General features: G+C 40.7%; 1 protein-coding gene across 7 annotated transcripts in view; it reads left to right on the top strand.

The window, feature by feature from the left end:
* The window catches only part of LOC311509109 (diacylglycerol kinase zeta-like), an 86,186-nt gene that overhangs the window by 16,529 nt on the left and 43,374 nt on the right, over positions 1-26,283 (top strand). For 3 of the 7 annotated variants that reach the window (XM_084574161.1, XM_084574163.1, XM_084574160.1), the window contains exons 1-22: positions 8,304-8,377; positions 11,342-12,571; positions 14,170-14,278; positions 14,539-14,634; positions 15,988-16,065; positions 16,255-16,317; positions 17,358-17,414; positions 17,628-17,696; positions 17,838-17,909; positions 18,000-18,116; positions 18,897-18,968; positions 19,320-19,418; positions 19,793-19,875; positions 19,981-20,041; positions 20,254-20,367; positions 22,636-22,773; positions 22,893-22,971; positions 23,076-23,131; positions 23,626-23,688; positions 24,570-24,643; positions 25,782-25,893; positions 26,100-26,186. In XM_084574161.1, coding sequence (XP_084430287.1) covers positions 11,595-12,571; positions 14,170-14,278; positions 14,539-14,634; positions 15,988-16,065; positions 16,255-16,317; positions 17,358-17,414; positions 17,628-17,696; positions 17,838-17,909; positions 18,000-18,116; positions 18,897-18,968; positions 19,320-19,418; positions 19,793-19,875; positions 19,981-20,041; positions 20,254-20,367; positions 22,636-22,773; positions 22,893-22,971; positions 23,076-23,131; positions 23,626-23,688; positions 24,570-24,643; positions 25,782-25,893; positions 26,100-26,186 — 2,676 coding nt within the window. In that variant the 5' untranslated portion in view covers positions 8,304-8,377; positions 11,342-11,594. Of the gene's footprint in view, positions 1-2,352; positions 3,726-8,303; positions 8,378-11,341; positions 12,572-14,169; positions 14,279-14,538; positions 14,635-15,987; positions 16,066-16,254; positions 16,318-17,357; positions 17,415-17,627; positions 17,697-17,837; positions 17,910-17,999; positions 18,117-18,896; positions 18,969-19,319; positions 19,419-19,792; positions 19,876-19,980; positions 20,042-20,253; positions 20,368-22,635; positions 22,774-22,892; positions 22,972-23,075; positions 23,132-23,625; positions 23,689-24,569; positions 24,644-25,781; positions 25,894-26,099; positions 26,187-26,283 lie in introns of those variants that run through there. The other 4 variants (XM_084574166.1, XM_084574165.1, XM_084574164.1 and 1 more) reach the window with 3 other exon arrangements.

Genomic DNA, 26,283 nt, shown 5'->3' with positions numbered 1-26,283 from the left:
TTTATCCCAGAGTGAGGATATCTTAAAATAAATGCCCCATATAAATATGACAAAAGAAATAAAGTGTCAGGCAGGTCTGAGACTATCCAAAGGACAACGTACGTACGAGCATGAAAGCAGACGTTCCAGTAAGACAGGAATGCAGCAAATATGTAAACACATACTATAAGAGTCTTCAGAAAAAAAACGAAGAAATCACTCGAAACTCAAAATATATTTATATTTGGTTATAACATAAGTCATCTCGGGGTACTTCACATAGTACAGTCAAGAGAAAGTATGTTAAGAGCACGAAAATCCCTCCTTGAACAGTAGTTCACGCTCATCTTTCCAGATAACGTTATACAGTGGCCAAACAGAAAATCAATCCAGAATCAGTCCAAATTAGTTCATAGGTGGGAATGGTTGTAGTCTTTGAAGAAAAAAACATAGACGTGTGGATGGATTATTATGTGAAGTCAAATCACAACTCTGGACATTAGGTAAATCTAGTGGGAAAGCATCCACAGCGCCCCCATGTGGTGTTTTACAGCAGTACAGCTAGAAAAGAAGCGAAACGTTTATGGTTGACAGGAAGTGTGTTTAATCGGTTTTTTAACAATTAGTTTCTTACAATTACTCAGAGGTGGGTGGGGTAGCCCAAAATTGTACTCGAGTAAGAGTAGCGTTACTTCAAAATAATATTCACTCAAGTAAGAGTAAAAAAGTATTTGGTGAAAAGACTACTCCGAGAAGCTGTTTTATTGTAATGTCTGATTTACTGTTTTAGAAATTATGCAACCAGACAAACAAAAATGAAAAGGAATGTGCAAATTCTGCCATTTCAAAGTAATTAAACAAATAGAATGAGTAAAAATAAAGGGCGGCACAGCGGCGCGGTGCTCCCCCGCCACCCTTCACAGGACCAGCGTTTGCAGAAGATGAATGAATGAATGGGTAAAAATAAATAAGTTCTTTGCAAGTAACATATTAAGGCACAAATTTCTTTGACACATTTCTAAATCTCTCTTTTGGCCGCTACGATTTGATTTGTGAAACGGAGTCATGTGATTATCGTTGCTACGTCTGATTAGTGAAACACGGTCATGGGGTAGATCCACCATCTAGAGTAATGAATCGAGTGTAGCGGAGTAAAGAGTCGCGTTACTTCTTCACATATCTACTCAAGTGAAAGTATAAAGTATGGTGCAGTACAACTACTCTTGGAATTATTATTATTATTATTTAAGTTAAATAACTTACTATTAGACAGCTGGGATAGGCTCCAGCAGACCCCCGTGACCCTTAACAGGACTAAACGGGTATAGAAGATGAATGAATGAACTTACTATTACACACCTCCACAATTATTCAACAAACAGGTGGAAAAAAGATTATCAAATTCAAGTGAGTAGAAAATGCAAAGCAAGGTACTTTAAAATCACAACAGAGACAAGGTGCAAAACTGGAAACTAAAAAATATGTCCACAGTTTATAATGAATAAACCAGAAATTTGTGAATTAACAGTAGCTTCATGGCAGAGTAGTGGTGTAGATGCAGGGTTGGGTCAGATTACTTTGAAATGTAATCCATTACTGACTACAAATTACATGGCAATTTTTGTAATCAGTAACGTAATCAGTTGGATTACCAAAAACATGTAACGTAATCTGATTACTTTTAGATTACTTCAATAAATATGCACCTTAAGTAAAAGACACCGTCACAGAATTGATCAATGAATTCTCTTTTTATTTTTCTCTTTATTATTTCATTACATCTAAGAAAACTTTTTGCTCTCAGTAAAGCATTCCTTTGTGAATGAACTAAAAACTGTATTAACTAAAAACTTTCTATTTATTACTAAGTACTTTCTTTACTCTGAACATATCCGTTTTTCAGACCATATCCTCATATCAACCTGTTTAACTCTTTTCTCACATCATATTGAATGTTTACAACTAAAAACATTCCTAAAACATTTTTCTATCTTTTCTCATATTTCTCTTTCTGAACATTTCTCATAACATATCCACAACATGTCTTTCGAAATCTCAAAATAAATCTGTAAATAAGTCTGTAAACATATCATAGAACAAAAGTGAACATGTTCTTTTTACAACATATTAGGATTTTTTCACATCTAATGTTTCAAAGCTCATTAATCAAAGGTTTATTGATAAAATGTAATCAGGTAATCCCCAACAATGTAACTGTAATCTGATTACACAATTTTTGTATTGTAATCTGGGCTGATTATAGTTACTTGATTTTTGTAATCTGATTACGTAATCCAGATTACATGTAATCCATTACTACCAACCCTGTGTAGATGTGCAGACCGTAAGTTTTTTTACATATATATAATTTAAATGCAGTCATTGTCACAGTAAATGATGCTCAGACTAGTGACATAAGTGTCACGCTGAGGACACGGTGATGGGATGACAGCAGTCAGTGTGACCGATTTTCAGTCAGGCATGTGACAGGGCAGCTGCTGACAGTGAGGCCCTGATTGTTGTTGTCATTATCCACTTCCTGGTTTTTTTACCGGGGCTGCAAGTTAGCGTCACCTGACATGGAGTGTAAATGAGCTCAGCTGGAGACTAAAGAAGTGAAACTTGGCAACTCGGAAGGAGAAGAAGAGGACGAGGAGAAGGACAGAGGAGTGACACGAGAGGAGATGCTGAGCGATGAACCAATGGGGAAGTCTGATACTGCTTCTTACTTACAGCTATGCTACTGAGTGGAGGCTTGGAGAGGAATGCTGGGAAGGATTATTTCTCCCTCAGGACTAATCCCTCCCATTGATCCCTCCACACACACACACACACAAACACACCTTGTTTGTCTTGTGGAAGACCTTTGGTGTGTGGATTATTGACTTTGTAGCCTCTACGGGGAAGCTATGTTTGAAGTCCTTGCAATTTAGTAATTCATTGCAGTAATAAAGAGTACAACTGAAGTACAACTGAGCGGGTGTGTAGTATACTATGTTTAAACATAGTTCTTCAACCCTTGTATTTGGACAGTAACCTTTATATTTTAATAGCTTTAATCTGATTTATTTATTTATTTTTTTTGCTGCACCTGGTTCAGTGTAGCAGTCTCATTATGATACATATAGTACATACAATGCGTACAATTTCAGACTTCTCTTGCATTCCTGGCACAGCTTCTTCTTTAAAGTTATAACCCAGGTGTGGTTCAGGGGATGGAGAGGAACATAGAGCTAGTTGTATTAAGAGATACAAAGGTTTAAGGACCTGCAGTTAGTGGGAATATTTGAGGAAATACTGGGGCACTCCTTTGGGATTGCTTGGATTTTTATTATTCTTATTCTTATTTTTTTTTTTTTGAGAAGCACTTGGAGTTCCATCAGGGTTGCGGTTCATTTTGACAAAATGTGACAGAGTATGAGACCACAGGACGCATACTGCTCATCTGTCATGGATCTGGGAACAGACGCTGATCCGGCACGTGAGAATGCGCTGGAGGCCTGTGGAGGCGCGCCTGAAGAGATGCCACCAGAGACGGACGTAGAGGGAGATGAAAAATGGTTCCCGGATATAAAAGAGGGCGACACGGAATTCAGCTCTGCGTCCTCTTCGTCCAATTCCTCGCGGCTTTCCTCCTCCGCCGTCGCCCCGTCCGCCGCCTTGTCGCCGCCAACCTGTGCGGAGGAAGAGGAAATGCTGACGAGCTGCTCCAAGTCTTTCACTGGGCTTAAGCTATTCACCAGGAGGTAAGACTAAAATTAGTGGGAAGAAACTAGAACATGCAATGGCTTAAAGCAGGGGTGTCAAACATACGGCCCGCGGGCCGAAACCGGCCCGCCAGAGGATCTAATCTGGCCCGCGGCATGAATTTGTAAAGTGCAAAATGCGGAAATTACATAGAAGACTACTAGTATTTGGAAAGGTTGTGGCTCAGTAGGTAGAGCGGGTTGTCCACGAACCAGAGGGTTAGCGGTTCGATCCCCGGAATGTGCCACATGCCGAAGTGTCCTTGAGCAAGACACTGAAACCCCAGTTGCTCCCAGTGCGTGGCACTGGTGTGTGAGCGAATGGGTAGATGTGTCAATGACTGTAAAGCGCTTTGAGTACCAATAGGTAGAAAAGCGCTATATAAAAGCAACGCCATTTACCATTTACCAAATATATAGAATGTCCTATATTCAACATGGTTCCTGAACGCACCATAGCCTTGTGTTTTAAATGCTATGGACAGCTGTGAATCTGTTTGATTAGCCAATTAGTGATGTTACCGGATGTAACCTACCGGATTTCCAGGTGGGTGGGACTGAGAGGGAAAAAGACGGAGTGAGACTGAAAGTCACTGCTAAAACTTAGTTCAATAAGCTATATTTATTACAGTTAGTGTGGTTTTGTTACGTTGCTGGCGGCACGATTTAGTGTATTAATTGACCGCACTGCGGACTGTTGCTAATGTTACGTTTGTAAAAGGATAGCTCAGTAAATGTAAACATTTTCATGATGTACTTGTACTTCTTTGCACTAATACAAAGGGAAACATTTGGAGTTGTCGTTATTTATAGGTTATTGTACTATAATGTTTCTGGTCCGGCCCGCTTTAGATCACATTGAGCCCTATGTGGCCCCTGAACTAAAATGAGGTTAACACCCCTGTTTTGAAGGAAAACAGTGCAGTACCACATAACAACCAACAGGTGGAGCCCTTGCATCTGATGTGAATTGGTGCGAGAGCTTGGAGGTCACATGGAGGGGTTCACAGCTGCTCTAACCACAAACACACACAAACATACCCGAACACTTATGTTTGTATGTCCATCTTTGTGATGACATTAATGGACATAATGCATTCCCTAGCCCCTAACTCTAACCTTTACCCTAATCCTAACCATAACCTAATTGCAACCTTTGCCCTTAAACCAAGTCTTAACCCTTAACCCCAGAAAGATAATTGTACAACAGCACACACACACACACTAACACTCACACACACACACACGGCCGTGCACATTCAGTAAAACAGACCTGCATACGTTACATCTGTGCTACACGACAAACCCATATGATTTGCCCTATTGCCCTATGCTACTTCCTGCTGTCTCTGTGAGTCAGCGTGAGATCTGTAGTCTGTAAATGTGTGTCTGGGTGTGTGTAACCTTGCCAATGGGTCACTAGTCATCATGTGGATAGAGGACATGATTCCCACAGCAACAGGGGGCCAGCGAGTTGTCATGCCAACAGAAACGGTGATGACGGTCGCGCCTCCAGCTTGTCTCGAGGCGCCCTTAAACTGCCACTGTTTGTGGGTGGGATCGTGTTGCAAGAATAGTGGCTGTCTGGTTTGTCTGGTGTCTGTTTAGTTGGGTAGCCTTTTGCATTAACCAATACTTAGTTTACTGGTATTTAGGGTTGCAAAGGGGTGGAAAATTTCCGGAAAATTTCCGGTAAATTTCCAGAAACTTTCCATGGGAAGTTAAACTGGGGAATTTTGGAAATATTCCAAATTAGAAACTTTCCATGGGAATTATGGGAATTATTGGGAATTTATGGGAATTAACTGGAAATTGGGGGTAATTTAAACAAACTGTATCATATCCAAACATAAATGTAAATATTTTTTGTCATAAGCAGACATCCATGCAAAATAATACAAAAACATGACATTTCAAAAATAGCTTTCATTTAGCACCTAACTTACCAGATAGTTAGCTACTTTATTAATACATTTTTATTTAATATTTGCAAGTTAAACATTAATAACGTTATAGATCAAATATATTTACCCCATGATATTATCGAAACTTACTTGACTTTATATAGTCCGCGGGCTCAAATGTGTGGCTTCAATAGTCTTGTGCTTTGAGCTCAAAAGTGTGGCCTCCAGGCTTCATGTAGGGGGCGTGGCCTCAATAGCCCTGCAGTAAGCAGTGTGCTGTGTGCATTGAGTGTACTTGCATTAAATCTGGTTGTTTTAGCCAAGACTATGCTACAATATATTCCCCCCAACTATATTTAAGTTCCCTGTTAAGGGCCAACCTTCAATTTTGTAAATTTCTTATTTATTCCTGTTTATTCCCATATATTCCCGTTAATTCCTGTTAATTCCCATATATTCCCGTTAATTCCCATGGAAAGTTTCCAACTTTGAAAATTCCCGGAATTTTGCAACCCTACTGGTATTTGACTGCTTATGCGTATGGCTGAATGATCCGAGTGATTTCACTGACCATTATAATTTAAATAAACAGTATTGTATATGTGGTTTGCATAGTATAGTATTTTTAGTGATATTCTTCCAATTTTCGTCGTGTCATGCAATTGCATGCCTGGTCAATCTAAACGGACCAAGTGACACGCCACATAAGACTTTTATTATGTTAATTACAATTAACTAACATAAGCTGTCACCTCACAGTTGATCTGATATTTGAGTTAGAGGTAAAAGCAACTTTGCAGCTCTTTGTCCAAAATAATATAGATTGAAAAACAGAAACTGTTTATTCGAAAAGCAAACTCGGTGCGCGGCAGCAGCATTGCATTCTCACTGACTCATAAATGGTGCTGTAGCTCACTCTCTCTCTCTCTCTCTCTCTGTGTTTCTCAGGCCTTTTTCTATTTCCTCTTTCTGTCAGAGGCACGTGTGTGTGTGTTCTTGTTTTCATTAAGTTGTGAGGCCCAAACCCTTGCATTACCAATGTGGTGGGGACATGATGTTCTTGTGGGGCCGCGAATAACCCCACGAGTTTCTGAGGTCTAAAACCTGTCAAGACATTCTTCTACACTATGTTACAATTAGCTTAGCAGTGTTTCCCATACAGTGTTAACACTATGGCGGTCCGCCGGGGTCTAATTTGCTCCACCGTCGTCTTATAAAGAATCGGAAATATTTTTGTGCGTTTCAAACTGAAGTTAACCTGACGGAGAAAATGACACATAGCATGTGAAGCTATTTGTGTTGTTCACTAATAAAAAATGTACATTACCGCCACTTAAAACCCGATGTTTGTTCTCCTGATTTTTTAGTCCATGGAGATTTAAAATTATTTAAAAAGAGCTGGTCAAAACCCGGAGGACACAAATCTATACATAAATAAGTAATTTAAAGATGGACTGTTAAAAAAAAAATGCCCCTTTGTGATGTGCCATATAGTGTATAAATTTTTTTAACAGTTGGGATTGCATCATAATTAGAGGCTTTTATTAAGACGTAGACCCCCTCATGAATCTTTGCGGGAAACACCGGGTTAGGGTTAGACACTTAGTTGAGATGGTTATGGCAGCCCACAACGGCCACTCACCTGCTCTGTACTCAATTTAACCTGACGGACAAAACAGCGCGAAAAACTCACCTAGCATGTGAAGCTATTTGCGTTGTACACTAATAAAAATAGACGTTATCACCACTTTTTAAAACCAGATGTTTGTGCTCTTGATTTTTTCGACCATGGAGATTTACAATTATTTATAGATAAGTTGGTCAAAACCCAGAGGTAAAGACTCCACATATAACGTGAACTAGCTTAACTTAATAAGCGCTAACTAGCAAAGTGAGATTGAAAGTCAACTGTTTACTGTTTATTCACTGATACTTTAAACTCGCATACATTTGTCCATAGAATGCCAGACATTTCATATACTGTGTGAATTATTTTCGATAGTTGGGATAACATAATAATTGGTGGCTTTTATTAAGACGACCCCAGCCACAAAAAAATAAAAATAAAAAATGGCCAGGATCTCGCAAATTCTTGTGGGAAACACTGGGTTGGGTTAAAGGGCTAGGGAATATATTATGTCAGTGGAATTTCTTTTCAAAGATAGCAACACATTTGGTGTTTGTGTGTGCATGCGCTCTTGTACAGCTATCTTTCTGAGGACCAGTGTGGGCTTTATACCTTTTGAGGACATTTGTGCAAAGTGAGGACATTTTGGCCTGTCCTCAATTCTTTACAAGATTGCTTGAGGGTTAAGATTCAGTTTTAGGGTAAAGATTACAGTTAGGTTAGGGTTAGGGTTTGGGACTTAGTTGAGATGGTTAGTGTTAGATTAATGGGCTAGGTAATGCATAATGTCAGTGAATGTCCTCACTAAGATAGCTGTACAAAGCTGTGTGTGTGTGTGTGTGGATTAACATTTATCAGACAGTTTTGCACTCAGCTTGTCAAGGAAGTACACTCAGTTATTTTTGGTCCTCTCTCAGGCTGTCTCAGGGCCACACCCCCTGCACACCCCCCTTCCTCCTTTCCTCCTTCTCTCCCTCCCTCCCTCTCTCTCTCTCTCTCTCTCTCTCTCTTTCTCTCTCTGTTAGTGGCCACTGTTTTTGCATGAGCTCGGCAGATAGACAGATAGATGAAAAAGAGGAGTAGAAGCATGGATGGATAGTCTTCTCCTCCCACTTTACAAGGTTTGGTCCGCATTTGTTTTTACTTTAGGATATTTGTCAGCGTAAAAGATGATTTCACATTCTTTATTTAGCGTTTATGAAAATGTTTCATGTTTGCACACTCCTAGGAATAAGTTGATGTTGTAGTATTGAAATTGTGATAAGTCAAAACAGTTTAGTCTAAAAGTCAGTAATGTGAGTCACCGTGTTGCTGTTAGCAGGCTGATGCATTGCTGTGTTCTTCCTCGTTGTCAGTCAAAACAAACATAAAGGAGCAGTGTACGCAACTGAGCAGTGTACGCTCCTCAACAAGTAAAGCAAAAATTGTTAAAAAATGGTCTAACAAAAAATGTTTCTCAGTATGAGTTTTCTGGCCTTCAACTTTAGTTCAGCTTCAGACTCACTCTTCCGATAGTGAAATTTATTGTTCACATCCTGCCCTGCAGCAAACACCACACAGACAGACAGACTGGAAGGGGCCAAACATGGTGGAAAATGTAGCCACTAAAGAGCAATTTTTTTTTTCAGTATGTAAAATGTGACACAAACTTTTCACCTTCTCACTTTTGCTTATTGGTCTTTTATCGTCCTCACTGTCAATAATTGATTGATTATATGAACACGTGATGCGATGACGAGACGTTGATTGATAACTGAACAACTGAGATAATGGTGTAAAATAAGAAGAAACAAGTTTCAAATAAATACACATAATTGGATTTAAGTTGTTTGTATTGTTGCTTATCATGAGTTTATGCCTGGATTATCAGAAATGTTTGATGTACAGATAGCCAAGCCCGTCCATCGCTATCAATTTTCTGGCGTACTTTTAAAAGTTTTCTCTCTGTGAATTGCTTCCTGGTTGTGTCCTCATGCAAATGCCCAGTTTTTGTCTCTTTGGACTTTCCACTTCAGGAGTTTAACATTCAAGATGAATATTGAGTCAGTGTTTTGCACGTGTCTACTTTATTGTGTACGGTGTTAGGTGTAGATACCAAAGCTTGGTTTCACCCCAACAGAATAAAGTTGTATTGATATAGAGCACTCTTTATGTTTGTGTGTCTGCACAGTGCTCCACTATTTTTTATGTAAATATTTAACCCAACAGCACAGACCTCTGGATAGCCTCATGCGCGCATACACACTTACAAAACCTTTTTATTCTCTACATGAAGTGCAACCGGGCCATCCACAGTTCGCTTTTGGAATTTTTGCAAATATGCTGTTCGTGAATTATTGTGGCGCCAGATATTATCATTTCTTTAAGACTTTTCATTGATAAAAGGATGAATTGTCGGCTAGTTTGCTTGATGCCGGTTGGTATTCAGGTTGACTGGTACACTTTCAATGTGGCGAAACACATCTTGAACATTCCAGGCGAGCTTAAAGAAATCTAGTGCAAATAATCACTGTCCCCTTGATGCATAATAGTTTTAGTTGCATAAACTTAACAGGCCCTTACTGGCAAGGGGGTGTAAGATCAGACCTACACAAGTGTTTATTCGTTGTGTCTGAGGTGGGATTAAATGAACAGTGCAGCTGTCAGCAGGCTAATGCTTTCCTGTTACTCTGGTGGTTTCTGCTGCATGGTTCTAATCTTCACACACTTGACGGGAAGCCTTTACTGGTCTCATCTCGCGCGTTACATGATATTCACTTCAGCTCTTACGAACTCAGTTTGCCGGTAACAAGGCTGACAAACCACATGGCGAGTTTCTGTCGCTTTTTATTCGTTATTGTTTGATCTGCTGTGCCGCGTTGGGTTAGTCTGCGGTGATGTGTTCTGCAGCTGTGCGGTGTGGCCCTGACTTAGTCATTCTGTATGGAATACATGTTGATTTCCTCCCTCAGTCATTATAGCTATACATACATCGATCAGCCACAGCATTGAAACCACTGAGAGGGTAAGTAAATAACATTGGCCATTTTGTCACAATGAAACTTTTCGACCTGCATTCCTGTGGATGTTTCTTAGGCGGGTACCACCCATGTCCAAAAGTTTCCCAGCAGAAAATTGCGTTGTCAAGAGATGGTCAATGTTATTTACTTCTCCTGTCGGTGTTTTTAATGCTGTGGCTGCTCGGTGTATATTGAAAGGTTCCTTTCTTTAGATTCTCTCTCTGGTCCCTCAAGTCACTCAAGATGCAGTATTGTTTTATCCCATTAACACCCTGTAATCACTGGATAGAGGTGAAAGTGCCACAATATTTGTCTATAGGTAGGCAGTGTTCCTGTCCTGATGATAACGGGAAGTCCAGATTTGTTTTCATTGCATGGTCAGGCAGTTTACCGTCTCAATTTACTTTTAGGTCACATTTCAGCTAGGAACAGCATACTGGACGTGATAGTTTCAAAGTCAGCAGCTTCTTTCTAAATGCCTCAGGGACAAACATACCATATTTGCGGGCATTCTTGTGTTACTTAGGAAAGCTGTACATTCTTGCAGACATCTGCATCCTTAGCTTGGGGTTGAGAGCCGAAGTACTTACTGTGGTGTATATAAACAAAATATTATGTCCAGTCGCTAAGATCTCAAAATGATTCTCTTGTTCGGATACTAAAAGGGACTAAGTTGGGAACCTTACCTGGTGTATACTACTCTATACAGTGTATGCTGTATTCACAAGCTTGTCTCTAACTGTGTCTGTTTGCTGTTTGCTGCTGGGATCATATTGTCTGTTGGCATTATCAGAACATTTCACTGAGAAACCAAATACAGGACAAAAGACACAGTAATGTGTGAGAAACAACTTCAGTGTTACTAATCACTACCAGTGGTGACTTTATACAACACAGCACTGCGTCATGAAACTATTAATCTGATTACAGTTTTTAGATCATTAAACAAAAAGTAGTTAGCAATAATTTGTTTCTCAGACTTAAATACCCTTTGAGCAAGGTTTGTGTAAAGTTTGCCTCAGTTGATGTCATTATTTTTGGAAAAAAAAAACATTTATTAAAAGAACAACCTATTTGCTCCTTCAGCATTTCTAAAAGAAGACTGGAGATGAGTTGGACTAATGGTGGTTCATCAGTATCTAGATCAACGTCTTACGTGGCCTTTGGAGGGAACCCATCTCCTGTCGCATGTACCTAAAAGCAAATCAGATCTGATCATCAAACGTGGTGTCAAACGAGAGAGAGAGAGAAAAAAAGAAACAAAAACAGCACATGAACATGCCAGATAACACTTTTCATTTTTAAATATCGTCCCGTTATCTTGCAGTATCAAGACAGGATGGATTTTTTCTTCCAGCGCCATTTCAGTAGACACCAAAAAAGAAAGAAGTACCCTGCCGTGTCTGCTGTTCAGACCAGTAAAGCCAGGAGGCGCTCCAGCGTTGGCCTGCCCTCTGTAACGTTAGCGCAGTCCAGACGTTCCTCAGTTGGTTTACCTCCAGATTGTACCGACCAACGCCGACGCCCCAGCATTGGCTTGCTGGTAGCCAGTGGACAGAAACGACAGTCCATAATAGAGCTAGGAATAACAAACACAAGTGAAGCAGCATCTGCATCTGGAAAAGTTACGCCAGCCAACAAGAGAGGAAGAAGGGCATTTCAGTACAATGCTGCACATAACCCCCGTACACGTCGTGGGCTGGCAGTGCGATATCGACGTCGTTCTAGCGAAGTAAAATCTATTGAACCACATTTACTCGGATCATCGATGTTACTAGCGAGCCTAGTCCAAATGGGCAAAGGAGCGAAAGAGGCGGAAGAGGAAAAAGAGGAAGTGGACGTCTCCTTGTGCTCCTCTTCTGAATCAGACGTAGAAGACGTGAGTTATGAAGAAGCGGAGAACGTAACCAGAGGAATAAAAGAGCTAAACTTCCAGCCCGCGACTCAAACAGAGGCGGCGATTATGAAAAACATTAAAACTCACCCCTTGGCCCGAGCCCCACGCTGTCTGAGGCGAAACTCTTCACACCTACTCCCAGCAGACACCGTGTTTGATAGCAGCGATTCAAGTTATGGAGTTTATGGACAATATAATCCTCGGAGGTCAAGTCAAGATGACTCTGCCGCAAATACAGCAATGCACACTTCTATGACTACCCCCAGTCTGGGTCATCAGGCTTCGTCAAGTCAGTGCTCCGATCTCGATTTGGACTCCTCTGGGTCGACACTGCATAAAAGCTGTTCGTCGCCACTAGATGGACCAGGCGGAACAATATATTACGATCCCTATTTGGAAACATGGGAGAACTTCCTGTCGTATGTAACACACACAAACACATGCACACACACAAGTATGCATTAGAGATTGCTATAAATAATAATGCAACAGATTCTATTGTGGCAACATCTGTGCCATGCAGACATCAAGATCCAAAAGTATTTATTATGTTGGGACATACTGTAGACAAAATGGCAGCCTTAAGGCAAAGTTTTATAGCTTAAGAGATATGTGTGCTACATTTCTGGGAAATGGAAACGTTTAAATAAACACGCACAACTGTTTACTTGCTTCTGATTTGTAGATATTATGGTTAGGATAAGTGCCAACAGATGAATGTACCATGAAGGGTTATGGTTAGGGTAACACTGTGTGTGTTCTCTGTGTGAGAGATGTCTTTCTGGGGACCAGTTTGAGTTGTACACCATCAGAGTGAGGAACTTTGTGCAAAGTGTGCATTTTGGCTGGTTCTCACCCTTGGTTGAGGGTTAAGACTTGGTTTTAGGAAATGATTATGGTTAGGATTAGGGATGGTTAGGGCAAGGGGCTAGGGAATGCATTAGGTCGGTGAATGTCCTCACAAAGATTGTGTCGACTTCACTGCTGTGCCACGACGCTTTAAGCAGGAAGTCAACTGGTCGCCAATCATGTGACGGTAAACACGGACGCCCCGAGAAGACAGGTGAGGAGCCCAGTGAGTCATTGCAGCGAACTAGCAGCAGCTCATCAAGTGTGTGGATATACACTCAATTTTTCCTACATTTACCTCCAAAGACATTAAAAAATTTGATGCGAAGTGACATTTTTTTTTAAATGTCACTTTTAGATCACATTTATAGCAATGTTTATGGATTTATACGTATTTACTGTTCTTGTAAAATAAATATTAAATGTTAAATCTAAATGTTACATTTTTAATCTAAATGTTAAATGGTAAGTCTTAGTGTTAAACGTTATACCTAAATGTTAAATGTTATATATAAATGTTAAATGTTAAATGTTAAATCTAAATGTCAATGTTTCACCAAGCGCTAGATTTAACATTCAGATATAAAATTTAACATTTACATTTACAGTGGCGCAGTCACACCTCCTGACCACAACATTGTGAATTAGCATATAAGTTAAATATTAAGTTTCACGAACCTCTAGATGTAACATTTAGATATAACATTTAACATTTAAATTTAACATTTAACATTTATAGATAACATTTAACATTTATAGATAACATTTAACATTTAGATTTAACATTTAACATTTAGATTAAAAATGTAGCATTTAGATTTAATATTTAGTGTTTATTTTACATTATACATTTACATTATATTAACATGCACAACTTTTCAAATGGACAAACATAGTATTCAGGTCACGAATATAGATTTCATTGTTGCATTACTTTCTCCTGTGTTTTTATGTGAGACGTCATTGACTAGTTGACGTTGACTTGACATTCATTACATATTGGTCAACTTCCAAAGTCGTTCAACCCCTAGTGTGTGTGTGTGTGTGTGCGTGTTGCATGTATCTACATGTCAGTACTAATGATGAAAAGGTTACCCAAACAAGACCCCACTTTTGTATACACATGAAACAGTACACTCATCAGTTGTCTTTCTCTTTATGTTTTCAGGAAAGCGATAGCAAAGTCCGGCCTGCACCATCTGCCCTGTCAGCCCAGCACATCATTTCTGAGCAGGACCAACCCGGAGGCACATATTCGCAGTACTGTGGACTGGAGCGTGAGTCTGGGAATCAGTATGCCAGTAGTGTTTTGATGAACGACCACAGATACCATTGTGTGCTAGCTTTGCTACCGTCACTCACACTCACACTCACTTACCGTTGATTGTTCTTTCGAAAGAACAATCAACTGCAATTGTGTTCTTAGTGAAGATTATTGTCGTATTCTGAATAACATGCATGCGTGCGATTTCAGAGTGACAAGAAATATGAAACGGGAGTTTTTGTCATGTGTGTCCGTCTGTGTTTGTCTCTATAGGAGTCAGCTCTGTATGGAGATCACATCTGGTTTGAGACAAATGTATCTGGAGACTACTGCTATGTGGGGGAACAATACTGTATTGCTAGAGCATTGGTTAGTATTTCTCTCTGATTCTCTCTGCTGTCCCTCTAACTTCCTTTCTTTTGTCTATCTCTGGGTGTTCTCACCAATACTGTTTTGTACTAGTTGCATTCATGTATACTGTGTTAAAAATGAATAATGCAATCTATACATAGATTGTATCAGACGGTGTTGTGCATTAACATAACAAGGGTCGACATATTTTAACCCTAACCCTCTGTGCTAGATATCTTCTGGGTCCTTGAGACACTAATCCATTTTTTTTCTGGTGCTGCTACCACAAAATTACTAAAATGGGTTCTAACCAAATGTCTAATATGAGGGTGTCTAAAGAAATCCTTGTTGGCATGAGGATTTCCCAAGTTGTTGGATTGATGCAAAACTACCACGAAATTGTAGATCTCCAACATTGTGTAACCCTAGTTCTCAACAGCTGTTAAATGTTCCACCCATAGCTGGAGTAAAACATGAGTTTGCCGAGATTGGCAGTGTAAAGAGTGGGGCTCTAAACTGAATTGAGACCGCTTGCGTACGAAATATGTGAATGTTTCTGAAACTACTTTCACTGGCGCTTCGTCAAGTCTTTACATCTAACCAGCATCAGTACACTTTTAGCCCAATTAACCTTATATCCTGAGAACTAGCCAAATAGCTCAATAGTCTGAGATATAGATTGGGAACAGTGGTGCGTGGCCTTGTAATGTACATCAAAATATCATCTGCATATAGGGACATTTAGTTGGAGGTACAGGGTTTCCCGTACAATGTTAATACTGTGGCTCCCGAAAGCATGCCTCCCCTCCCCTCCCCAAAGCCGCCTCCCCTAGACTCTTTACACACACCGGCCGCTCATCTGCTCCGTACTGAATTTAACCTGACGCACAGAAAACTCCCGCAGCATGTGAAGCTGGGATTACCCCTGTCTGAAATGGTAATCCTAAATCAGATTTGACTGCATGAACGGTTCTGTCATTTTCTCCTTTCCTCAGTTGTCTTACGAGCAATTTATGAGGTTTTATGACGACAAATTGAACTTATTTAGTGTACTTTTTGCATATCACTTGCATAAATTCTGGGACATTATGATAGTATTACCTGCAGCAGCACAGTCATGCCATGTTGTATTTGTATTCATGTGAGCCCACGCTATATACACAAAGTCATCATATGTCTGGCCCTGTCATGTCACATCATGTCTAGGGTGGTTTCAGTGGTGGTTTCGCTTTTTGCACAACAAGACTGTCACTTAGTGGTCAGAGATAGCATTGCTGCTTGATATTTAGTTTATTCAGAAATCCCTCGTGGCCTTAGAGAATTTTCTAATGATGTTTTCCTTTCCTTTCTTTTTTTTTTCTGTCCTTCTAGCAAAAGTCTGTTAGTCGAAGGAAGTGTGCTGCCTGTAAGATAGTCGCTCACACCATCTGTATTGAACAACTGGAGAAGGTAATTTGTCTCATCTGCTGTAAATGATTTTACTAATTGTTTCCATTTGGTGGTCAAAAAAATAGCCAAACAAGGTTGCTTTTCGGTTAATAAGTACTTATTTATCTTCCCTCATCACATCAAGCGTGTTTCCACTTTGTCACAAAGGACAGCAGGTTGTCTTATCTGTCCTTCCTGTCTGACCTGCAGTTTCCCAGTTCTAAAGCCATTCTGTTGGATGAAACCCTGCCCCTCAATGACCCCTACTTTAGAGTGAGATACACCAACTGCTCCTTTCTCTCATCTCTCCTTGTCTTGGACCTCACAGTCCATTCATAATGAAAGTCACCCACAGAGACTGTTGGTGGAGGAAATATATAGGGAACTTCTACCCTGATCTGTACAGTAAAAAAAAATAGTCTGTGGGATCTATCACAAGCATTCTCTGAACATTTTCACGTTTGTGTGCGTCAAGGGTAATTTTATTTTCCTTTAATTACGCAGAATCTTCAGGCTGGTTTAGACCTTGCATTAAGATCAGATCTGGGCGATCTAATTATGTAAACATGGGCGTATTGAGGTCCCGTTTGAGAGATGCGATCTCTGACCACATTTGGAGGTGATCTGGGTAGCATGCGTTGCTATGTGTCTTTGGTAATGTGAATGCATTAAAAAACCGCCCAAACTCAGTGGGGGTGCTGCTGCGTCAGTTAATTATTGACGCGGTCATGTTGATGTATGAGGAGCTGTGTGTGGTTAAGCTACATATTTCGTCAATCACCGATGTTTATTTACCTTTATTACTGGAGATTATTCATCACTGGAGAGTATAGAAACTCCCAGGGTTGGAGTTATAATCTGAGTTTTGTCCAGTTCTAACTGACGTCAGGTTGGTCAATGGCCCAGATCGGATCTTAATGCAAGTTCTGAACAGGCCCTTCAAGTCCTTTTCTCGCTGGGATAAATCTGACGAGGTTCTAGGCATGGCTCTGTCAATTTGAAAGGGTCAGATCTTTGGGAAGGAAATCATGCTGAAAGGGGGTGAAGGAATCAGTAGGAAAGTCAGGATTACAATGACTGAAAGCATGTAACGTGACAAAAAGCATGCTTGTTGGACTGGGAACAGCTTTCTCTCCACAATAAATCCAGGGTGGTCATTTGAAACGATTTCTTATTTTGCCGATCAAAGGGAATTATCACACTCTTTGCTCTACAGGAGTGTCCACGCTTTTTTCCCGGTTGCTGATGTGGTCTGCGCTGTAGAGTAAGACAACCCAGTGTATTTAAACCTTTCTTCCTCTGCTCTCTTCTAGATTAATTTCAGATGTAAACCGTCGTTCAGAGAGTCGGGACCTAGGAATACTCGAGAGGTAAGCCCCCGAAAGTGTCTTTCAACAGAATGCCGATGGCTGTGCCAGCAGTGCTATCATTGGCCCTTCTCCTTACAATGAGATGTCAGAAATCTCAGAAACTTAGCTTTGTTTTCACATTCACTAATATAGTTTGTCGATTAAAACTGCAGTTTCATGTGAATGCAACTAAAAATGCATAACTGAGGATTTGTGTCATTTGTGTGCATTCAGCCCATTGTGGTGCGCCACCACTGGGTGCATCGCAGACGACAAGAAGGCAAATGTAAACAATGTGGTAAGGTGGGTGATCAATCTCGCAGTACAATTAATAGTGAAACCTCTCCAGTTTCTCTCCCTCAAATGGTGATATAAGTTCAACTTGACGTTTAATCGTATTTTGTTGTAGTGAAGCGAATTAACTAGTCCTTGTTCCTTGTCCAGGGTTTCCAGCAGAAGTTTGCTTTCCACAGTAAAGAGATCGTTGCCATCAGTTGCTCCTGGTGCAAACAGGCTGTGAGTATGTTCGGGAAAAAACAGACAAAACTCGAGCTATTTTGGCTCCATAAATATCTGTAATCATAATGTCGTAATTCCCTTTCTCAGTACCACAACAAGGTTTCCTGCTTCATGCTGCAGCAAATTGAGGAGCCTTGTCCGATAGGAGCTCACGCCGCCCTCATTGTCCCGCCCACATGGATCGTTCGGGTCAGACACCATCAGGTAACACTCCCATTGGCCATTCGTCCACTCACTGCTAAGGTGTAAACCTGAAAAGCGCCCTGAAAATATACCGTATAAAACAAATCCACTCTAGTTCACAGTTTCTTTTCACATGTAAGGACACCTTGTTGTCCGTTACTCATATGCCTCAGCCAGTTGAATTGCTGTTGTGGTTGTTGTTGCAGGTACTTGAGATAATTCTAATAATAAGGGGAACCACTTAGGGCCTGTCCATACCTTGCATTAAAATCCAATCGGGGCTATCCGATCGCAAGTGGCCAGCTTTACGTACGTGTGTTCAGACATGGTAATAATATGTGTCTCCAGATCGCAGCTTCATGCAAATAAACTCCGACATCATCTGGGGCGCACTAAAATATTGTAACAGTGGTTGTCTCTAATGGATCTCAACCGCTGATCTGAACCGAGAACAGTGTATGTTTTACACGTTATCATTTATTGATCTCCATCCTGACATTAGTTAGACCTGCACAAAACTCACATTATAACTCCGACTCTGGAAAATCCCATACGTACCGTAATCTCTGATAATAAAGGTCAATGAAAACATGTAATTTAACCACACGCTGCTCGTCATATCAACACGACCGCATTAGTGATGAACACAGAATCACGCTCCTGTACTCATATTAAATACTTTCATTTGTAAATTCTTACTTTACGATTTATTTATTTTTTAGTTAGCCACAAGGACAGAATATTTTAAAAGGAAATCACTGCAGCCATCTCTAGCAGCCATCTCTTCCCTGTCTCTAACAGTCGTCTATGAAATCAAGTAAGAAGAAAAAGCGAACGTCGTTCAAGAGGAAAAGCAGCAAGAAAGGAGCTGAGGTCAGTCCTGTAATTCTTTAGAAGCATACCATGGACATGTCTCTGATTATCATGCACACATGAAACACAGCAAATTCTTGCTTTGCTTGTTTGCTTCTCATGCTTGACCATCTGAACGTATTTGTGTGTTACTTTTGTGGTTTTCCATGAGACATACTCTGGAACACTCAAAAGCATAAACTCTTATACATAGAAATTCATTTATATTTTTTTATAGACTGATAGATATCAGTAGCTAGAGCTTTTTGGTGTTTCTGTCCATGGTTAACCATTTGTCTGGGGCTCGATTGTCAGACGGCAAAAGCTCCGCTCCAGAGGATCTGAGCACTTCTTCTTCTTCTTCTTTGACAGGAAGGACGGCAATGGAGGCCCTTTATGATCCGGCCCATCCCCTCGCAGCTGATGAAACCGCTGCTTGTGTTCGTCAACCCCAAAAGTGGAGGAAACCAGGTATTCGTCTGAAGCAGCCAGTCAGAACAGCCAGTCACATGTGGCTAGCAACCAGTACTTGCAAGAAAGGAGACCTGTTTATGTTAGCCTTGTGATAGACTGCCGACCTGTCTAGGGTCTACACCGCATCTCATCCAATGACAGCTGGAATAGACGCAACCCTTTAGAAGATAAGCGGTTACAGATAATGAATAAATAAATGTTTCCAGTGGCAGCGCATAGGTTGGAATAAAAATTCTGATATGAACATGATTTATCTTGAGTGTTACAAAACAGTGTCTCAGTCCATGTACTCACACTGGACTGTAAGTGGATTTAGCTTGTTTAGGTGCTTTCCAGTTTCCCGGCATCTTATTTGTTTCTCTGTCTGAAAGGGCACAAAGATCCTGCAGTCCTTCATGTGGTATCTGAACCCCAGACAGGTTTTTGACCTCAACCATGGAGGACCAAAAGAGGGGTTGGTCTCTCTTGCACACACACACACACCAACATCCATAAATATGTACCGGCAATGTAAGATACATTTTGCCGAACTGACTGTGAACTGTTTTATATCTTCTAGCCTGGAATTGTATCGTAAAGTCCATAACCTGAGGATCCTGGCCTGTGGAGGGGATGGCACTGTGAGGAGTAACACACATACACACTTTAGTGTACCATTAGAATATGCATTGATACGCCATCAATTGTGTGTGCACAGTTCAACAGCACATTTGGTCAAGCTAGCAAAAAATATGTACCCAAGAATGTACCCTCATAGGTATTTAACTGAAGAGTAATTACTAATGGATACTTTCGTGTTGTCTAATGAATGTCTGTGTATGTGTTGAACCAGGTGGGCTGGATCCTGTCTTGTCTCGATGATCTAAAGTTAAACCCTCAACCTCCCGTTGCCGTGTTACCACTTGGAACAGGAAACGACCTTGCGAGGACCCTCAACTGGGGAGGGGTGAGTACGAACACTTACCCGTCCACATTGCATGCTTTTTACTTTTTAGTACTGCAGCTGCTGCCACAAAGTGCGCTCCTTTACTCATATCTATCTCAGTCTAACGCCAGTTGAGAATACTGTTTACAAAATGGTTGGTGATAAATTTCTTAACACTGAGATATAACAGAACATAACAGAACTCATCTGTCATTCTGGTTGTTATTTTTCCCCGTCCTCTGGTGTGTATTCTGTTGGAGGCCTGGTCATGTGTTGTAGCGGATTGTGGATAAGAGTAGCCAAAAAATCTTTTGTGTTTGTTTATTCGGGAAAGTAACTCAATATTACATATCTGTGAGGTGCAAAAGTAAGTGCATCTCTAGGATAACAAGTTAATTCCAAGGCAAAATTAGAGTCCATTTGTTCAGAAATGTTATGAGACTCAGGTGTTGTTCAGTGCCATGTTTTGTTTTTTAAAAAAGTCAGGAATTTGTCAGTCAACACATGTTTATTGAAGTGTAGGATGGCAAGGACAAAGGAGTTTTCCAAGGAGCTCAGAAAAAGACTTGATGTAGCTCATCAAGGTGGAAAATGTTTCAAAGCTGTCTCAAAGAGTTTGGAATTCCCAATCGGTCAGATTGTGAACAAATGGAGAAGATTTAAGACGACTGTTACCCTCCACAGGAGTGGTGGACCAACAAAGATCACTCCAAAAGCAAGACACATAATAGTCCAAGAGGTCACAAAGGAACCCAGGGTAACTTCCAAGCAGCTAAAGGCCTCTCTCACATTGGCTAAGGTTAATGTTCATGAAACCACCATCAGGAGAACTTTAAACAACCATGGTGTACATGGTAGGCGTTGTACTTTACTGCTGTGCCGTGGCGCTTTAAGCATGAAGTCGACTAGGCGCAGTGTTGTGGCAATAACAACAAAGTCGCCTCAGAGAAGACAGGTTCGGAGCACAGTGGGTCATTGTAGCAAACTGGCAGTGGTTCTTGAAGTGCGTGGAAATATTTCGACCATGACATGCAGAATATGCAAGTCTGTCGTGAAATACAACAAATTTACTACTGTATTACACACTCGTCTGAAAAGCTAACGCTAGCAGAGGAAGGGTCCTGCGGTAACGAGATATACCGCTTTTTGTTTTATCCCGTCTACATTATATTATCTTACAACACGCTATTAAACGCTATTGACGGAGCCAATTAATATAGGCTAAACATATCTGCAGCACACAGTATTGATAAGCACATGTGGTTATGTTCAGTTCTGTCGCGTTATATTGACATTGTTGCTGTGGTCGTAGTGCACGTTTTTGTCCTAGATGTCAGTGAATGCAGCATGCGAGAGACAGAAGCTGTGCTATGGGAGTTTGCCGAGCGAGACCCGCATATTAGAAGTGTCAGACTGAAGTGTTTATAGTGTTGGCATAATCTACGGCCGTCAGTAGCCCGTGTTCAAGCTTCAATTACCTTGCAGAAAAGTCTCCATAGCTTCCTTTGTGTGACACGCTACAGTATATTCAGGTCAAGAATATAGATTTCATTGTTGCAAAGCATTACTTTCTACTGTGCTTTGCACATGCGTGACGTCATCGACTAGTCAATGTCGACTCGACTTTCACCTCATATTAGTCGACTTTAAAAAATTTAAAACCCCTAGTACATGGCAGAGTAGCAAGGACAAAATCGCTGCTCTCATCCCATCCATAAAACACAATGTTCTTGTTTGGGCCTGTTTTACATCATCTGGGCCAAGAGGGCTTACCATCACTGAGGGACCTGTAATACCGGGGAATTCTAAAAGGAACTGTCAGGACATCTGTCTGTGAGCTGAATCAAAAGAGTAACTGGGTCATGCAGCAAGACGACCCCCTTTCTACAAAAGAATGGTTCATTCGTTTAATGTTTTGGCCAAGTCAAAGTCCTGATCTTAATCCGGTAGATACGTTGTGGAAGGACGTAAAGCAAGCAGTTCATGTGAGGAAACCTTCCAACATCTCAGAACTGATGTGGTTCTATACGGAGAAATGCGTTAAAATCCCTCTAAGTTGCTGTAGACAACTGATCAGCAGTTGCTGGAAACATTTAGTTGCTGTTATTGCTGCACAAAAGGGTCACACCAGACACTGGAAAAAACAAGGGTTCACTTCGTTTTCCTCCTCACAGATATGTACAAATGATTCATTTTCTTGAATAAACAAACGTATTAAAAAAAAAAAAGCATACTTTTGGATTAACCATTTACCGTTAACCATTCATATATCTGTGCATACATATCTAGGGTTACACAGACGAACCTCTGTGTAAGATCCTGTCACATGTTGAAGACGGAACTGTTGTCCAGCTAGACAGGTGGAATCTACAGGTTGAGCCAAATCACAGTACAAGTGCTGAACCAGACGAACAACAAACTGATAAGGTTGGTGCACATACACACACTTGACGCACACACAGATTTACTCAGAACTGATCTGGTCCGTAACGAATCATTAGTGCCTCCATCCAACACTGACTGTGTCTGTATGTGCGTTCCCTCAGCTTCCTCTGGATGTGTTCAACAATTACTTTAGCCTTGGATTTGATGCCCATGTGACTTTAGAGTTTCATGAATCAAGAGGTATGGTTACATAATGTCAGTAATACAATGAATAAGTATTGTGCTAAATACTGTATGTGGAGTGTTCTGTCGATTTACTGTCTTTATGTTTCTGTGTGTTTAAGAGGCCAACCCAGAGAAGTTCAACAGTCGCTTTAGGAATAAGATGTTCTATGCTGGGGTGAGTGCATCCTCCAGAATTCTGAGCTGTGGAAGGCTAAAACGTTAAATGGCAGGGATAGGTAAAATGAATGCTACAAAGAACTCTGTACAATTCAGAGCATGTTAAAAGTTAATGTGAAAGAATCTATTCCGGTCCAGACATTCCATTTGCTATTTGCCTGTGCTACACACACAAAAAAAAATGTTTTGGACAACTGCCCCTTCTGCATCAGAGTTGTTATCCTTCTCTGAAGTTAAATCAGTACACTAAATTCAACCATATATACGAGTTTCACTTTAATTTGAGGATCTAATTGAACATTTTTTTTTGACACAAACAAATTACTCAGACTTAAATGTTGCGGTGACTTAAATACTTTGCTTGTGAAGATTTACACAGTGAACAGTGTAATGTGCAAGCGGCTTAATCTGTTTGAATTATGTGGGCTGTGTGAAATCACAGTGAGAGCTTAAGCTCTCAGCAGTCTGTGACTTTGTTTATGTCTCACACAGACAGCCTTCTCAGATTTCCTGATGGGAAGCTCCAAAGACTTGTCTAAGCACATCAAAGTGGTGGTGAGTAGCTTTCAGTTCTGTTCTATTCTCTGCTATTCTATTCTATAGACCCTTTTACGGACTACGTCATGACTATGTCACAGCGGTTAGCTGAAGGCAAAAACCACGGTGGCTACCATTATCAATATGTCATGTTGCTGTGTTGTGGGGTGCCAGAATCGGAGAAGTACACTTAATAGCTCCAAATTGAAATTTTATCGCATACGATTTGTCACTCTTAGTCAAAAGGATAACTTTATGGTTGACAAATACCAGATGCACGTTACTTATCGAGAAATGCTAGTGCAGTTAGCTGTCAAGATGTAGTTACTGTTTTTTTTCCCACAATGACCCAAGCCTAATACATGTTTGTTTTCCAGCCTTGCCGCTAGCTAGGCAGCTCACAAAACACAAAATTCATCTGTTAAATCTTTCTAAGTTAAGACTTGTTCATGGACATTCAGGACATAGCTGTAGGCATCTAAGGATTTGTATCCTCATTTGTGTCCTCATTTTCTCTTTACACGTGTACACACTTGGTGAGTGAGTGACCGTACAGATTCAGATAATAAACTTGCGTTCTCTTCCACCATTGTCAAAACAAGCCGACAGAAGCTGCAAGGCCATGGTAACTAACGTAATCCTATGGATTGTTTTGCCTCCAGCTAAGCCCCGCCCTCAGGAAAACATCGTCGCGTTTACAAACACAAAAGGGGTCTATTCTATCATATTCTATTCAGCTACTTTTCTATAGCAGTTCCTCCACACTGCTTCCTTGTCTTTTTGCTGCCATGTTTTTGTATGTAAGATGAAGCTACAGTTAAATTTGCTGTCTGCCAACCCCCACCCCTCACCCCACACACTCGCCAACCCTGCCCCACCACCAATGCCACCATCTCCAGTGTGATGGGACAGATTTGACCTCGAAGGTTCAAGACTTGAAGCTGCAGTGCCTGGTCTTTCTCAACATACCCAGGTTAGTCAGTGCCAGTCGATGCAGATAACTATTTTTCACATTATCCGCTACCGTATCGGTTGCTAATGCTGTTATATTGTGGCAACGCTACATCTCCGATTAAAATTTCATAGTGGGATTCGTAAGATAGGCAAATCAACACCTCTGCATTAAAACGATTTTCTGCTTTTCCAGCTTTCATAACACTTTTATGGCAGGATCATTTTTTAAAAAATCATTCTAATGCAAATGTGGCTTTATCACCTCCTCCGTTGTTTTTGCATCTTTGAAATAAAACGGCGGTTACCTTCTCCATGTAAGTTAATTTATACCCATTCTGAGAAACAAATACCTGTTATTAACTTAAAATGTCAGTAGATGTGGACATTCCATCATTCGAAAGGAGTTTCAATCAAATCAAATGTGCATATATGAATATAGCTCAATGAGTGTTCTGACATTGCATAGCTGTATTGCTGAGTATCGCTGGCCCACCCCTTTGAAATTTAAAAAGTCGGTGATGTGATCTAAATAGTGAGTTATACAATTGAAGTAATTGCATGGGTTAAATTGTCAGGGTTTTAATCATAGACTGTATATAAATATGGACAGTGCGTTCCCACTTTATTTTCCTGGGGATACAGGCGGCGCCATCTTGCGAGTTTGGAGCCAGAGTCTGTGCAGCCGCGTTATGGACGGCCTGCCCCCAACTTCATCATGAAGTAGTCATCGTGAAGTCACACCCTGTTTCTGTAGCGTCAAATGACTGACTAAAACAAAACTAAAAACGCACACTTGCGTATGCATCAGTGTTATATTGGCTACCTAAAATGACAGAAACCATCCATAAAAAAATTATTTGATATGTATTTTAGTGTTTTAGTTTGGCCCATGTCCCATCCACTAACATGGAGGGGGTGGAGCTCATATTGGATGGACCTATACTGCAGCCAGCCACCAGGCGGAGCTCTACTTGCTTTGGCTTAATTTTTGAGGAGCTGTTCCTTTATTTACATCTTTATTTCTTTCTTTATTTGGTTATCAACCCCAGTTTATTACAACGTAAAGTAGTTATCTTTATATCCAAGGGATATTTACAGTGGTTTTATGTATTTCAGGCTTAACAGTTATGATATGTTCTATATGCTGTGATCTTCAGATATTGTGCAGGCACAACCCCTTGGGGAAACCCCAGTGAGCATCATGACTTCGAACCTCAGCGCCATGACGACGGTTACATTGAGGTCATCGGATTTACTATGACTTCGCTGGTATGGAGCTCTCACTGTATCCTGGTTGCAGGGGAAATTAACTGCCACACAGGCTGAGTTATTTAACGCAATGATAGCTTTAATTAGACCCAGTTATTTAAGCTTACCACTTCTAGTTAAAACCATGGATTATAAAAATGATAGAAATGAGTAAAAATGGGCCACATGACTTGATTCACTCTTTCTCTCTTTGTATGCGTGGGCAGGCGACGCTCCAGGTCGGAGGTCATGGGGAGAGGTTGAACCAGTGTAGAGAAGTCACCCTTACGACGACAAAACCTCTTGCAGTGCAGGCACGTACTGCACACATGCACATTACTGTAGTGATCCCTCGAGTTTTCCCGTGCTTGCAAGGTCTGCATTTTCATTTTGTACAATGACAGTAAAGGC

This window comes from Chelon labrosus (genome assembly GCF_963514085.1).
Source record: "Chelon labrosus genome assembly, chromosome: 24".
Lineage (NCBI taxonomy): Eukaryota > Metazoa > Chordata > Actinopteri > Mugiliformes > Mugilidae > Chelon > Chelon labrosus.
The sequence above is the reverse complement of the archived record's forward strand: the minus strand, read 5'-3'. Positions and strand labels throughout refer to the sequence as shown.